General features: G+C 36.0%; 1 protein-coding gene across 9 annotated transcripts in view; it reads left to right on the forward strand.

Annotated features, from left to right (window-relative positions):
* The window catches only part of nav2a (neuron navigator 2a), a 262,068-nt gene that overhangs the window by 234,131 nt on the left and 11,042 nt on the right, over positions 1 to 16,895 (forward strand). For 5 of the 9 annotated variants that reach the window (XM_028014169.1, XM_028014164.1, XM_028014167.1 and 2 more), the window contains 8 exons: positions 4,084 to 4,136; positions 6,414 to 6,437; positions 7,371 to 7,445; positions 9,942 to 10,025; positions 10,103 to 10,226; positions 12,517 to 12,689; positions 15,413 to 15,421; positions 16,558 to 16,730. In XM_028014169.1, the coding sequence (XP_027869970.1) occupies positions 4,084 to 4,136; positions 6,414 to 6,437; positions 7,371 to 7,445; positions 9,942 to 10,025; positions 10,103 to 10,226; positions 12,517 to 12,689; positions 15,413 to 15,421; positions 16,558 to 16,730 (715 nt within the window). The remainder of the gene's footprint in view (positions 1 to 4,083; positions 4,137 to 6,413; positions 6,438 to 7,370; positions 7,446 to 9,941; positions 10,026 to 10,102; positions 10,227 to 12,516; positions 12,690 to 15,412; positions 15,422 to 16,557; positions 16,731 to 16,895) is intronic. The other 4 variants (XM_028014165.1, XM_028014173.1, XM_028014171.1 and 1 more) reach the window with 1 other exon arrangement.

Genomic DNA, 16,895 nt, shown 5'->3' on the forward strand with positions numbered 1-16,895 from the left:
TGTCTTGAAAGCCCTACGTCTGGTTAAAAATAGCAGATGAACGCATGTTGTTGCACCTCAAGCGTCTGTAACATATCTGTCCTCCTCCCGTTTCAGCAGAAGGGATAATTACAGGGATCGCTGTGTGAGGTGTGAGTGAGACGTGGTGACATTTAGGAAAACCACCGAGCTAAACTTTCTCCCTCCCACTTTCACTCTTTGTCTTGGTTGTCGTCTCTGCTGTGACATGCAGTTTGTGTGCATGTCCATGTTTCTGAAGTGTAGAGTTTCCCTCCAGACACAAAAGGCGCATCATCCCTGAAACACTTTGTTGTGCTTAACGAGAGCAATAACACTGCACTTTGTCTTCTCATCCACACCAAACTAAATCCCCCCTGCTCACATTTATGTTTGCAAATATTTTCTCAGCTTAAAGGAGAATCACAGACATAAATGTTCTATTTTAAATTATAGTTTACAGCTTCTGGGTTGCTTGTCTGAGCTTGGATTTGGAGATTTGTTTTATTTTATTTGAGTGAAAGATGATTTTAAAAAGGTAAAAGTTTTAGAAATTAGTGGTAACTCTACTCAAGTCATTATTGGTACCATTCAAGGCCCTGGAAATTTGGAAAAATGTAACATCTGCCAGTCAATTAGAAACTTTAATCAGATAAGCTTGAAATATAAATATGCACACAGATACATTAAAATGCAAGCAATTATCTTGAAGCAGCAATTGGGTCAAGCAATCTTCCACTACTCAACAGTACGGCTGCAACTAATGATTATTTTAGTAATTGATTAATCTATTGATTTATTGTGATGATTTTTTTAATCGGATGAAAAAAGATTTTTCATTAAGCCTTTTTTACACATTAGAAATACATTAAAATATCCAAACAAATAATTCAACACAATTTTGAGTTTGTAGACTCCTGTTAATGATTAATTGATTACTAAATTATTTAACAATTATGTCAATAAATGATTTATCGTTTCAACCGTATTCAACAACAACTAAGGGAAACTTACTACATTATACATCCATGAACGTAGTAGCAAACTTGCTCAGGGGACGACTGACAAATAAGATATATTTTATTTTGCACCCCCACACAGCCCATTTATGATGCCGCCCTGGGCAATTGCCTAAATCAAAAGTACCACTGTATGCATGTTTTCAAAAAATGTTTAAGAAAATGCTTTATTGTATCAAACCAAACATGTGGGCATCTCATGTGAAATGTGAAGATTTTCAGTTTTCCAGGTTTTTATATCCAAGAAGGTTTAAAGAGTATTTGCTAGCTTTTATTATTTATACTGTAGTAGTTTTGGTTTTGTTCATATTTGGTCAATTTAGCAGAATTCACAAGTTAAAGGTATTGTCTTGTGATTATGTTTACATCTGAATACTCAACAGAAGAAACCATTTTCAAAAAGTTAATTCAGTTATTGTTGAGCAACGAACGGATTGGCGTTTTCTCCCAGCTTTTACTGCCGCCATTTTACAGAAAATGCCGCCAGGATTATGGAGCACCGTAATTTACTGACAAGTGATGTAAACTGCTTGTGTCACATCAGTTCAAAAGGTGAATAAATAGAATCATGAACACAAAAATGAGGGATATTACGTGTATAATTTTAGTTTGTTTTAATTAGTTTTATAAATGCACAGTATAGTTTCAGTTAGTTACCATTTTTCATCCATTTTTATTTTTTTCAGTTAATGAAAATGTTTTCTCAATTACAATTTTAGTTATTTTGATAGTTTTAGGACATAAGGACACTTCCTCCACCTCTTGTTGCAGAACGAGGGGCATTCCCAAACCTACCTAAAGATATAATCTTTCTGGTGAGTCCTGGGTCGACCCTGAGGCTTTCTCCCAGTGGGATCTGTGAAAAACAAACACCTCTCACCAGTCCCCAAACTAACCAGACCAGCTCTTCTTGATAACCGCCTAGTAAAAGCCTGAGTTCCTAACCACCAACATCCTTCAAAAAATCAGAGCAACAATGATGTTTCATCTGTACCTTACCTCTCACCCACTGGCTGCAGGGTTAGGCTCAGTATGGATGAATGGATGGATTAAAAAGTATTTGTTTGAAATAACAGGAGATGATGAAACATGACTGCAGTTTTCCGCCAGCCCAAGAAGTGCTTTTAAATCTGCTGGTTTATTTAGAGGGTTGAAAGACCTGAAATATAAAAAAAAACACTGGAATTTTTTCAAAGTTTGGTTAAATATCAGAGTCTGAAATCAAACTTTTACAACTTAAAAGGGACATTTTATACTAAATTAACCTTTTTAATGTTTTTGTACTTTAATTTGGGTTTCTACTTCTTCTAAACACAGACCAAGCACTTAACAAACCCCTCCTAGATGGTTTTCAGCAATAAGTTGATGTTTTATGGTCTCTGGAAAATTATCCATTTCAAAAACCTCTGTAATGTAACGTCACAAATCAGCAGGCATGACCCTTCACCTAGTAATCCGAGCGGAACCCAGTCCATTGCCTAGCAACCCCAGTGGAATCCAGCCCGTTACCTAGCAACCGTGGCATCTAGCCCGTTACCTAGCAACCCAAGCTGAGCTTCAGCACATTTGGTCAGCTGGGTTTACTGATGTATTTGCTGAACGATGTCTGCTTGAAAAGCCAAGTGTTTGCAGCCATTTTCACATGTGGGTGTAAACGTTGAGTAGGGGGGCGTGGCCAGCAGCAGCTTATTTGGATTTAAAGTGACAGGAGGCCATAAATCATTTCAAAATAGGCAGAACTGGGCAGATAAAAATCTCATTATCTAAGTATGATTTTGTGCAAAAAAATGTAAGGAACTTGTTTTGTATATCCCATTGCATAATGATCAGCTTTAAGAGATATCGGCGGCTGAACAGCCACAACAAAGCAGGGATAAAGTCACATTATCCTGAGTAATAACAACAACGTAAAACTGTTATCAAAACAAAACGAGCTGAAGATCTCGTTACCTTGAGATGAAAACAAACTGTTGGTGTTTTCTTGACACAATGAGTAGTCCACCCACAGACAAGGACAAGCTTGAGATGTTATTATCTTGAACTGTGTATTAGCAATTTGTCCATGAATTTGCAATGAAGTTTGACTGAGTTTTCATTTAATTAAAAAAAATCAAAACAGTCATCCCACTTAAAAAAAAAGTCAGATTTTTGGCTAACTTGTTAATAAAGCAGTACAGCCTGATTGTTTTGTCTCTCAGAGAAAACTAAATGTTTTGCTTTCATGTGGCTGCCTGCACACCGTCCCGTCTAGACCGAACAAAGATAAGAGTGAATCTTCTGTAAACACCTATCCACCTCCTGTAACAGAACAAATGCTTCTTTTGCGGATCGGGCCGACCTCTCGCCGTGGTTTCTGACATCACATTGCTGATCCCTTCTAATCTGCTCCCAGACAGGGAACAGTAGCGGCCCTGTTTTCCCTACATGTGCGATTAGCAGCTGAGTCACTGCGGTAAAGTTCAGCTTGTCATTAGTTTCGCCACGGTTGGGCTGTAATGTGGAGGAGTTTTATCTTTATAGTCAGGAATTAGACTCCGCCTGGACAGAACTGGAAAGACTGGGTAGTTTGTGTGGGGAGACTGTGGGAGGTCTGGTTGTAATCACAGCAGAGCCGGCCCAAGGTTGTCTGGGGCTTTGAGCTGAATTTGATTTGGGGGCCCAACTTCCTGCCCACCAATTATAATCCCACACTGCAGAAACACAAAATCTTAGTCTAGTTTCTAGTGCAGATACCTTAGTGTATTTGAAATTAGACAAATCGGGCATTTATTTTTTGAAAAACTTCTGATTAAAATAAGAATTTTTGATTTATCGTTGTCATCATAAATCACAGTTAATGTCAAAAAATAGAACTAAAATATATCTATTTTTATTTTTCACAGTTTTTTTTTACAATCACATAAATAAGTACCAATAAATTTAGTGATATAAATCACACTTCATTATGTGATGGTGTCCTAAAGAAGTCTTTTTAAAATGAATATGTTTTTCAAGAGCGGTATTTATGTTTATGCTCTGCCATGCAGTCATGGTCAGTTACTTAAACATTTTCTTTTTGTTTCTGCAGTTCATGGCTCATCTCTGTCTTTGGTGTCCAGCACTTCTTCCATTTACTCCACGGTGAGTTTACACTCCAGAATTGGTGTGAATTTTGCTCATGTTTTCATATTCCTGAAGGCAACGATTCTCCCTCTCACATATATTTTACTTTTTACTTTTACTAACTTTACCCTGGACTCCAGCGCCGTCAAAGCTGAACGTAATTTTACATACAGCAGCTTTCTTAGGGCCTTGCTAATAAATAATAAAAAAAATTAATTACAAGAAGAAAATCATAATAACATGAGAACAGTCAAAGTATTACAAAATATGTTTTAACATAATTATTTATTCTTGTAATATTACAACTTTATTCTTGTAATAGTTTATTGTCGGAATTTTATGACTTTATTCTTATAATACTATGACTTTATTGTTGTAATTTATTGTTGTTTATTGTTGTAATTATTGTTGTAATTTATTACAAGTTTATTGTTGTAATTTTATAAATTTATTGTCATAATAGTACAACTTTATTGTTGAAATATTATGACTCTATTCTCATACAAGTTTCTTCTCATAATACTGACTTTCTTCTCATAATTTTATGACTTTATTCTTGTAATTTTATTATTTTTATTTTCTTAGTGTGGCTGGAAAACCCTGTTGAACCCAAAATTAGCCAAAATAGGAATCATTTTTTGCAGTTATTCATGTGGAAACCGCTTTAGTTCATTTAAATATCAAAATTTATCGGTCAACTCAAACAGATATGTGACTCACACATCCTGAAAGGAAAACGTTTAGTCGAAGGCACACAGAGTAACAGGGAACAGCCCACATGTGCACACAGAAAGTGAAGCTCCTCCTCCTCTCTCTGGGTTTGTTCGCTCACCTGAGCAGGTGTAGCACAGAATCTCTCAGACTAGCTTTGACCCTCAGAGCCTGAAAGTTACAGGCTGGAAATCAGAGCGGAGCCAAAATGATGGCGACTTTATCGCTGACGGGAACGGTCCCGGCTTGGCAGCAAACGGTAGGAAACAGGAGCAGAGTGATACAGTTTTTGATTTTATGGAGCGCGAGTCAGAGGCAGGTTATTTTCTGGCTGTAAAGTTTCTTTGAAATAAGATCTATGTGCTGTAATCTGCTTCTGATAGAACCGAGTGATGATGTTTTTGTGTTAGAGTGAGTCGTTTCAGGACAAACTGCTGTGTTTGTTTCTAGGATCAAGTGGTTGCACTGCAAAAACACAAAATCTCACCCAGTATTTTTGTGTTGTTTCTACTGCAAAAATCTTAGAACACCTGAAATAAAACAAAACTAACTTACATGTAACTTTTAATCCAGACATAAGAGCTTGTTTTAAGTAATTAATTCCTTAAAATTGATTAAAAAAAAATACTAATTCAATTGTTAGATTATTTCAATTGAAACATAGAGAAAATGTCTTGAAAAAAGATACAGTGGAACTGTATCGATATTAAGGTATTGTTTACTAAAATCAAGCTCCTATATCTTACTGAAAAGATACTTGTACACTTGTTTTGTCTTATTTCAGTTGTAATAAGATATTTGCACTGGAAAGTAGGCCAAAAATAGTTGGTAAGATTTAGTTTTTTTGCCGTGTACGTTAGAATCAGATCATTTTGTGTCCGTAAAGGTTAATTGAAATAAGATTTTTGTGCTGTAAACTGCTCCAGCTTTGCTATTTTTTGCAATAGAGTGTTTCTGTGTTTTCTCTGTGTCTCCAGGACAAACGTCTGTGTTTGCGTTTCTAGGATCAGCAGCTTGTGTGTCTGCGTGTGTTTTTGAGTGTCTTTGTAATCCACATGCCACAGTCCAGATGTGCTAATGTTCGCTGCTGAGACACTGCTAGGAAAGCTGCTGCAGTGAGTCGCTACAGGCAAAGAGAAAAAAAAGTCAAACTCACCTTAAATTTAGCTCCAAACAAAGTCATTGTTCAAATCTATAAATAAAAGTCCGTGTGCAGCCTTTTTTTATATGTAAATGTGGGTGCTGCATGTTTCAGTGTTTTGGTGACCAGCATCAGGGCGTGTTGCGTTCGTGCGAGCTAGCGTTTGTTTTCTATGCTCTTGCTCTGTATGTCTATTTACCACCTATTTCTTTTTTTTGGCTATTGTTCCATTTTGACAATGAGACTCAACACACATGGTGAAATGCCTTCAGGAGGATATCTCTGCTTCCCAGACATATTACACCAGACAATACGCTCCACAGTTTATAAAGCTTGTCTCCAAGGAGCTAATAAATCAAACGGGAGTCAGGAAATGTGCGGTCTGACCCGCGGCAGGTTGAAGACTCTAATGGTTTCCTCTTCTTCTGCTGCTTGTTTTTCAGAACGAGGAGAAGTCTCAGTCGGAGGTAAGCATCAGCGCGCCCACAGCGATCCCAGCCTCTTTAATTTTATGTGCTCACTAGCTGGACTTGTTGGAACATGGGCATGTTTTCACAGTTGTATCCAGTTACACGTGTAGCCATGTTGTGACTGACCTTCTTTACCCACTGAACACCTGTACACTGCAAAACACAGAAGAACAAGCTCCACTGGCAGATTGCTTCAAATATGGGAAAAATGTCTTGTCAAAGCTAATACACTTTCATCAATATTAAGAAATTATTGACTGAAAATAGCTCCTATATTTTGCTGAAAAGTTACTTGTATGTTAGTTTTGTTTTATTTCGATTGTACTAAGATAATTGCACTAAAAGCTAGACAATGATACTTAGATTTTTTTTTGCAGTGTATGCCATAAAACAGTAGTATTTCCTGTGTTTTTGCAGGATTCTACACTGCAAAAACACAAAATCTTAAGTATTTTTGTCTAATTTGTGCTGCAAATAAATTTGTACTCTTGAAACAAGAAAAACAAACATATGAGTAACTTTTTGGCAAGATGTAGGAGTTTGTTTTAAGTAAATAATTCCTTTATATTGTTGAAAAAGTACTAGTTCCACTAGCAGATTATTTTACTCATAACATGGAAAAAATGTGATGTTATAAGTGAAATAATTTTCCAGTGCAACTAGCACTTTTTCATTCAAATTAAGAAATTACTAACCAAGATCAGCTCTTATATCTTACTTAAAAGTTACTTATAAGTTAGTTTTTCTTTTTTCAAGTGCACTAAGATATTTGCAGTAGAAACTAGGCTGTAATTACTTGGTAAGATTTTGTGTTTTTCCAGTGAACCCAGAACAAATTGTTCAGATCAGGAATCCTCCCGTTTGTGACTGCAGTGTTTTCCTTATTATGCGTCTGGTTGCGTGTTTGAAGTTTTTGTCTTGACCCTGCAGATCCGAAAACTTCGCCGGGAGCTGGATGCCTCCCAGGAGAAGGTTTCCGCCCTCACCACTCAGCTGAGCGCCAATGTAAGTGAACAGGAACATCAACACACGCACCGGAAAACTTATATCACACACCTGTACGTGATGGGCCCGGATTTTAAAAGTGACTGTTTTTATAATCAACAAGTTTGCCTTCTTTATATTTGGTAGATTTTTAGGAGACACATTTTTAAAAAAAAATACTAAAACAGATGTTTGAAACTGTAAATTTACGTACAAAACTGAAATAGAACAAGGCCACATTTACTGTTCTAAAGAATTTACTGATCTAAATCCTTTTATTGTACCTGAATTTACTTTTGTTTGTTTACTTGTAGCTTATTTTTAAATACAAATTCACCGCTTTGTCTTTTAAAGCTTCACAAAGTAGAGAAAATTTGTCTCCATCACGCACTGAAACACAAGTACATACTAATCCCTTACAGAAAGATGGCACAGTGTTCTTTACCCTCAAAAGGTATAATTTTACTACTGGCAAAGCCATCAGAGAATCTCTTAAAGCATCTCTAGACACGAACGTTTTTGGCTGCCTTCTGCCCTCGTTGCACAAGTCTTGCCACGCTCTGCTGGTAATCGGCTCCTAGACTGCGCGCTCTCCTCCGGATTACAGATATGGAAGGAAGGTTGAAAGGTTGAAAACAACAGATACTCAAGTCCCGGCACACTGCCGGTAGATTTAAAGCAAAGATTTTATAGTAAGTGACGCCTCCATACAAGCAGGAGCACCGCAGAGATGCAGAGAGAGAGAGAGAGACAAAAAACTGTTGAAATATTTAACGGTCTGTCACAGGCTGATGAATTGTCTGAGCACACCTTGATGCCCCTGAGGCAGAAAAATTAAGCTTCTGCTGTAAAAAGTCCAAACGTGAACACGCAAATCAGTCGGCACAGGATCAAATCTAGAGGAGGAGTTTGTTCACCCAGTGTGATTAAAGGGGATGTATGGTGCTAAATTCACATTTTGCATATTTTTGTACTTCCATTTGGATCTCTAATGCTTCTAAAAACAGCTGAATGAGCTGAGGAAGACCTGGAAAAAACAACCAAGTCATTTCTGCAATAAGTTGATGCTTTTGGTGTCTGGAAAATGAGCCTTTTAAAAAGCCTTCGGAATGTAATGTCAAAAATTTGCCAGCCCAGCACGTTACCTAGCAACCATGGAAGCCCAGCGCGTTACCTAGCAACCCCTTCAAAGATCTATTGAACGTGTTTTGTTTAGCTCATAAACCTATTTTAAACCAACACACTTATCTGTATTTTTCTAAAAAATAATTCCACTTTGTCTCGTTTCAGAGCAGACATGCATTATTTTAGCTGTATCCTCATATATTGATATTTCACCCTCATGGAATCATGTTGTGACGCTGGAAGAGTCAGATTGAGTTGCAGTAGAAAACCATCGGACACATCTTGGACTCAGTGTGGCTTTAGATAAATGAGTTGTTTCTGCTCTAGGCTCAGCAGTTTGGATTTGATGTTTTGTAATGTGATCACCAGCAGCTAGTCATTTATCACAGGATGTTATTTTTTGGTGATTGTTTGGGTTTTGTTACATTCTGTTGACGTCATGTTTGAACTTTAGCCTCAAGGTTACAGCGGTTAGCTCAACTGTGCCTGTATTTTCTTATCTCATCCAATTCATCTGCTCAGATTTGAATTGCTTTTGATTCCTTATTCCTTTATAAATCAAACACTCATATGCTAATGTTGAAACTAATTGTTTTTTTGTTTTTTTGTGCAGCATAATTTAGCCATTAATCCCTCCATAAAGGGCAAACAACAGGAGAAATTGCCAGGATATAACGTAGCACAGATCTCCCAAGTAAAAATCTAAACTAGCTAAAAATGTTGCTGTTTTGAGGAAAACAGGATTTTTTTTCTGAACCACAAATCACTGTTTATTTTATATATACAGCAAAACACTAAAAACTATTTTTGGTCTAGTTTCTAGTGCAAATATCTTAGTACACTTGAAATAAGACAAAACTATCTTACAAGTAGTTTTTAAATAAGACGTAGGAATCTGTTTTAAGTGAATAATTTCTCAATATTGATGCAGATTATTTCTCTTATAAGATGGGAAAAATGTCTTGTTATAAATTAAATAATCTGCTTTTTTATGAATATTAGGAAATTATTTATGTAATACACACTGCTATATCTCATTTAAAAAATAATTTTAAGTTAGTTTTGCCTCATTTGCCTTAATATACTAAGATATTTTCACTAGAAAACTAGACAAAATATCCTTGGTAAACCTTTGTGTTTTTGCAGTGTACGTTGATGTGTATGAGAGGGGCAGGAAACCATAAGATTGTTTTACCTTCTACCTGCTCCTTTTTGAACAAATTATGCTAAACGTCATGTCAGTTGTCATGATTGTTTGTCCTCTTTTCTGTTTTTTTTACTTTTTATTCTCTGTTTGAAATAAATAAGGGTGTATTTTTATTTAACAGAAGTCATGAGTACCAGACTTCCCTGGTAAAATTTGAGCTAAAACCTGTTTGGTTTGCTCCACAGGCTCACCTGGTTGCAGCGTTTGAACAGAGTCTGGGCAACATGACCATCAGGCTGAAGAGTCTAACTCTGACTGCAGAGCAGAAGGTGAAAACTTTTCCTCCTGTCCCACCAAGTCGATGAGTTCTCCGGTTTAACTTCTTCTAATCCTGATTTCTGTGAAGGACTCTGAGCTGAATGAGCTGAGGAAGACCATTGAGCTACTGAAGAAGCAGAACGCTGTTGCTCAGGCGGCCATTAACGGTGTCATCAACACACCTGAACTTGTACCCAAAGCAGATCGGACAGGTAAAAAAAAACCCTCTTTGGTTCAACATTTAGATTTGTGTATTTTAATTGGTTAAAAATCTGACTTCAAAGTGATTGTTATTCGTAAACAAAGAGACGCACAACTGGACTGCAGAAGGAGCCAACTGGCCGTTAATCTGTAACTGATTGCCATGTTTACTGCATTTATCTTGTTGTTTTAACATTACTTAGCATGTTGTCAGCTTGCTACCTAGCAAAAACAGAAAATTTTACCTAGTACTTTTTGTCTATTTTAGTGCAAATATCTTACTGCACTTGAAATAGGAAACAAAGTAACGTACAAGTAACTATAGTAGCTTGTTTTAAGTCAATAATTCATTAATATGGATAAAAAAATATTTGCTCCATTGGCAGATTATTTTTACTTCTAACAAGGATTATAAGGAAAATAATCTGCAAATGGAATCAATACTTTGTTAAAATCAATATGAAGGAATTATTTGCTTAAGACAAGAAAATAATGACTTTTCCGCTCAAATATTTTGCTTAAAAGTCACTTGTACCGTAAGTTAGTTTTGTCTTATTTTTAGTGAACTAAGATTTGCACTTTAAAATAGAGTAAAATGCAGAGGTGTGACCAAGTCACTGTGTTGCAAGTCTCAAGTAAGTCTCAAGTCTTTGTCCTCAAGTCCGAGTCAAGTCTCAAGTAAAGACAGGCAAAAGTCGAGTCAAGTCTCAAGTCAGGAACCTTTAATTTCAAGTCATTTCGAGTCGTTTTTAATTTTTTTTTTTATTATTTGCAATTATACATAAAATTCAAATAATAGACCATTTGTTCGTTTTAAAATATGTATTTATCTCAAATGATAGAACATGTGTAGCTGAACACAAAGTATAAAAACATTTTTAAATTGGACCACTTTATTGCCCAGTTCTGTTAAACTTGATATTCAATAAAAAAAGACGAAAATGCTGACATTTCCACAGCACAATACAAAGAACCATAACAGCAGTTTTTTCCTCTTTTCTCTGACCTGTCAAAACAATATATTGTCAATATAATTTCCCAACGTAGATGTCTTCAAATACACCAACCATCCTTAGATGATACTAGACCCGGCTCATCATCATGATGGGACAGAGAGACTCTGTTCCGTGTGTTCAGGTCCAGAATCTGCTTTCTGTTCCGGAGCCCCGCTCACTATCCACCGGCTTCCTGAGCTAACACGGTGCACATTATTTGTGGAGGCATTTGAAGGACCGGATTTATGGTAAATAATCACCAATTTAACCCGGAGTACACATGCTAACACGAAGTTAGCTAAAGTCAACTATCTTACAGCAAAAGAAAAGCGCCACCTACCGATCTTTGTGAAGCTTCAAATGCCGGACAAAGTTGGACGTCGTGGCATCTCCATCCGATATTCTCTTCTTGCAGGTTTTACAAGTTGCAGTTCGTTTTTTAGTCGAAAGTTCATAACCTATGTAGCCAAAAGAAATTACTCGCGGAAGCATATTCGAGCTGTTATTTCGTATTTCGTTCCCTGAGCTCTGTAGCTTTGCCGCGTTTTTTTAAACGTCCAAATCCTGTTAATTTGATTGGTTGTGCTGCAGCTACGTACACATACATACATAAGGAGAGAGGAAAACCATAGTGACGGTCTGCGCATATTGATACGGAATGAGTGACATTAATTAATGACGCCACTTTATAAATAATGTGTTTTAAATTTTAAGACTTTGAGTAAAAAATATCAAGTCTTTTCAAGTAAACAGCTTCAAGTCGAGTCAAGTCCCAAGTCAATGGCATGAAAGTCAAAGTCAAGTCCGAGTCTTTCAGCATTTTTTCAAGTCAAGTCTCAAGTCGTGATTTTAACGACTCGAGTCTGACTCGAGTCCAAGTCATGTGACTCGAGTCCCCACCTCTGGTAAAATGACTTGGTAAGGTTTTCTGTTTTTGCAGTGTACAACTGTTTATCACAGCGTGATGAAATAATTTCGGACCCAAAAATGTTACATACAGTTGAGTGGATAAATGACGAGAAAAAATGGCCCAAATTTCAGTGGACAAAAGAAATACAAACATAGTTTCTTCCTAATTTGGTAACAATTAGCAAAAAACTGAACATGTATCTGCAGCCATCAAACCAGGTGGTAAACTAAACTATCAGAAATTTAAAGTTTTTAAATAGTTGCACAAATTTATTCTTGCTTGCTTTCTACAGTGACACTGACTGACAATCCCTCTCTAGTAACACAAATTCCAAATGTTGAAATCTGAGCTAATCTGAAAAGTGTTTAAATGCAAACTTCCCCGATGTCTTCTCAGCTGGCAGTAATGGTACGATGCAGCAGCAGCAGAATCAGCAGCCAGACCTGCGCATCAGGCGGCAGCATTCCTCCGACAGCGTCAGCAGCGTCGCCAGCGCCACCAGCCACTCCAGCGTGGGATCCAACATGGACGCAGACGCAAAGAACAAAAAGAAGAACAAAAAGAACTGGGTAAGAGTCTGGAGATTTACAAATGGAGCTCAATAAATTAGAATATTATTGGAACGTTTATTTGTCTCAGTAATTTGAAGTGAAACTCGTAAATAGATTTGGGATGCACCGATCCACTTTTTTCACTTATGACACCAATACAGATATCTACGACGGAATATTAGGCCAATGGCAATTGGAGAAAAAAGAAGAATTTCTGCCAAAAACTCAGCAATTTTGGGATTAATAAGTTTTTAAATAAAATTTTAAAATTTCTGATTCTGAAAAGTCAAAAATTTGCAAGAAAAAATCTGAAATTTTTGAGACATTTCTGAGATTTATTAAATATTAATCTACTAGAAAAAACTTTATCATTTCTGAGTTTTAAGTTGAAAATTTGTGGCTTTTAAAACTCTGAAATTTCAAGGTCTTTACCAGAAAATTTCTGGGGGTTTTTTTGGACTTTTCCGGGGTTTTTATTTAAAGAATTCTGAGTTTTTAACTAGTAAATTTTTAACTTTTCAAGTTCAGAAATGTTTCAAGTTTTTGTCTATAAAATATCTGAAATTAATCTTAAAATTAATTGGTGGAAATTTTCTCCTCTTTCTTTTTCTATCTGAAATGGCCCTTGTTGATCTGATAGAAAACAAGAGCTAAATTGACTTAAAATGTTTCTGATTTCTAAGTATTTAATGAATTAGATATTTGTTTTATAACTCTGCACCAATACATCAATAGCTTCTACAGTAAATCCTGGTCAAACATGTAAAAAACAATTTAATTTGTTCAATCAGTGTAATTAGGAAGATAACAGCCAATGCAGAGTAAAAACAAAAACAAAAGGTTAGCTACCTTAGTCAAATATCTAAAAAAATAAAGTGCAACAAACCTTCTTTCAAATGGTTCAGAAAGTGCAATTATGAATCATAAATATGATGTAAAATAAATAATAAAGCATCAGTATTGGATTTGTGCGTTTCTAATATAAATTTATTACGTTTCAAGTGTAATTTCTGTTTATGTGGATTCTGGGTTACAAATTATGAAAATCCAACAATCATCAAAATAAACAGAAACAAATATTTGAATTGTATCAAACTCTATAATGAATTGGCAATTAAATGATCTTTTCTAAGTTACAGAGATGAACCTTTAAATATTATAAATCTAAAGCCAGATGAATTCATTATGTACTGATGCAGAATTTTAGGACTTTTTGTTGTTTTTTGTTGAACTTCCTGTTCGGTGTCACATGTTTCTGGGTTTTTCCTCCTTCAGCCGACTTTTTCTGGGGATAAGGTGAATACACCAGCCGTAGCTCCATGTAGTCCTGTAACGTCCTACTAAAAGGTTTGATTTGGTGTTTTTACTGTCCAAAAATGCTTTAAATGTGTAAATGAAGTAAATCACCAAATCAATTTTGACTAGATGGTTTGCATTTCTTATAAACATTTAGAAAAACTGCAACTTAACACTTAAACTTTTCTTCTTTTTTTTTTTTGCAATCAAAAGGCACTTTTGTGCACCGCCGGACAAACCCAGGATGATGATGTATGCAACTTGTTTTTATTTTAAACCTGTAGCACTACAAAACATAAAATCTTACCAATTTCGGTTTAGTTTCTGTTACAACTATTTTAATACACTTGAAATGACACAAAGCTAACTTACAAGTAACTTGTTTTTAGTCAATAACTTCTTATTATTTATTTAAAAAGTACACGTTTCACTGGCCAATTTTTTCACTTAAAACATTTTTCCCCTGTTAAAAGTGAAATAATCTGAAAGTGAAACTTGTACTATTTTAAAAATCAATATTAAGAAATTATTAACTTTAAACAAGCTCCTATATCTTGTCAAAAAATTACTTGTAATTTATTTTTAGATTATTCCAAGTGTACAAAGATATTTGCTCTAAAAAACGGCTAAAATACTTGGTAAGATTTAGTGTTTTTGCAGTGTACTTCCTCGTCCATATATGTTCAGAGACATTTTGTCAGTAAATATTCCTCTTTTAGATCATACGCTGCAAAAACGTATGACCAAGTATTGTACCAAAATTGTACCAAGTATGTTTGTCTTGTTTATAGTGCAAATATCTTAGCACACTTGGAAAAATTATCTTACAAGTAACTTTTTATAATGATATAGGTGCTTGATTTAGGTCAATAATTTCTTTATATTGATTAAAAAAAGTACTACTTCCGCATGCACATGGTATACTTCACTTATAACATGTGAACAATGTGATGTTATAAGTGAAATAATCTGCCAGTGGAACTAATACTTTTTCATCAATATTAAGGAATACTTAAAACCGGCTATTGTATCTTGCCAAAAAGTTACTTATAAGTTAGTTTTGTCTTATTTCAAGTGTATTTGCATTGGAAATGAGACCAAAAATACTTGGTTAGATTTTCTGTTTTTGCAGTGTAGAGACAAAACTTGATCTCCCTTCCTGTATGTGGGTGTGTGTGTGTGTGTGTGTGTGTGTTTTTGTCGGCGGCTCCTGGCTGCAGGTGTTGCTCATAGGTGTGTAATGTTGAGTACATAGGGGCTCCGTTTAGTGGGGGGTCTCTAGTGGATGATGAAAGACTCCATGTTTCAAGGTCGCTGGTGGCTTTCGACCTTGCAGGAATCTCTAGCTGAATCTTTGTCCCTCCATAGAACATTAACAAACATGAACCTCGTGAACATGTGCTGTTTTGTCTCCCTGTCTTCCTCTGCTTCGCTTCGTGCGGCAGGTCTACGAGGTAAGGGCGGTATGCTGTGACAGAAACCAGAGTCTAACCCCTGCACCTCCTCTAGGTTACTAACCACACTCCTTTTCTTTTCCCGATTGATCCGTTTTTCCTCTCCAACACTTCCTTATGAACGGTTCTTATGACACTTGAGCTGGCTCGCCGGTACACACTCCTGCTGAATACATATATTGGTTCTGCTGGTCAAGATGTGTAAAAAGTGTTGAAACAAATTCTACTTATTTTGCAGAAACATCATCTCACTATGGAATATGTAGAAAACCCCAACATTTAATTTGAGTGAAGTAGTAATTTACTATCATCAGTAGCCTTGTATTTGAGCTTCTCTAGTATCTTAATAAATCATTTTGCTTGTATTATTTTTTATGAAAAGCTTTATACACTGTAATCTTACCAAGTATTTTTGTTCTAGTTTCTAGTGCAAACATCTTAGTACAACTGAAATAAGACAAAACTAACTTATGCATGACTTTTCAGCAAGATAAAGGAGCCTGTTTTAAGTCAATAATTCCTTAATATTCTTTTTTTTCTAAGTACAATTTCAACTGGAAGGTTGTTTCACTTATAACAGAACATTTGTCCTGTGTTAAAGATAGAATAGTCAATGAAATTTGTACTTTTTCATCAATATTAAGGAATTATTTATTTAAATCAAGCTCATATATTTGCTGAAAAGTTACTTATCGTGTCTGTGTCACATTAAATATGCACCTCAAGCAAACAAAGTTACAAATTAAAGGTTCAAGAAAGTGATTTTTTTCCTCCACAATAAATATATTTAAATTAAACGTGTGATTTTACCATCTTTTTCAACCTGAACTTATTTTACACATTATTTCCAGTTGTGCCCATGAATGTACCTGGCACTGTGTGTATAATTGAGCATCCTTTATTGCACGTGTTTTGAAGTTTCTCAAACTGCTTTAAGTTAAACTATAAGACGTTTTCAAAACGCTCAGAGTCAGTCATAAGACTTTCTACCTGCAATTCTTTTTCTCCCTAGGCCTTTGTTTAATTGTCTGCAGCCGTTATCCCCTCTGCGTCCTCCTCTTCCTCTTCCTCTAACTTTGACATTTTGGCCTCGCTGTCTTACCTTCCATTTTTCTTTTGTTTCTTTTTCTTTACAGCTGCGCAGCTCCTTTAAACAAGCATTCACCAAGAAGAAGTCTCCCAAATCCGCCTCGTCTCACTCAGACATCGAGGAAATGACGGACTCATCCCTGCCATCCTCCCCCAAACTGCCTCACAACGGCACTTCGGCCTCCAGCCACATCCTCAGGAACACACACTCCAACACTCTGTAAGTTTGGTGCTCAACTGTTGTAAATATTAAAGCTTTCCACAGCTGGACTCACCTGAAGTCTTCAAAGATCCTTCCGGAAAAGGCGAACATGCAGATTTGTCTGCACAAAAATTGTGGACATTCAGAGAGATGCTTTTCTTCTTAAAAAATTTTCATTTGACT

The sequence above is a fragment of the Xiphophorus couchianus genome, chromosome 4 (genome assembly GCF_001444195.1).
Source record: "Xiphophorus couchianus chromosome 4, X_couchianus-1.0, whole genome shotgun sequence".
Lineage (NCBI taxonomy): Eukaryota > Metazoa > Chordata > Actinopteri > Cyprinodontiformes > Poeciliidae > Xiphophorus > Xiphophorus couchianus.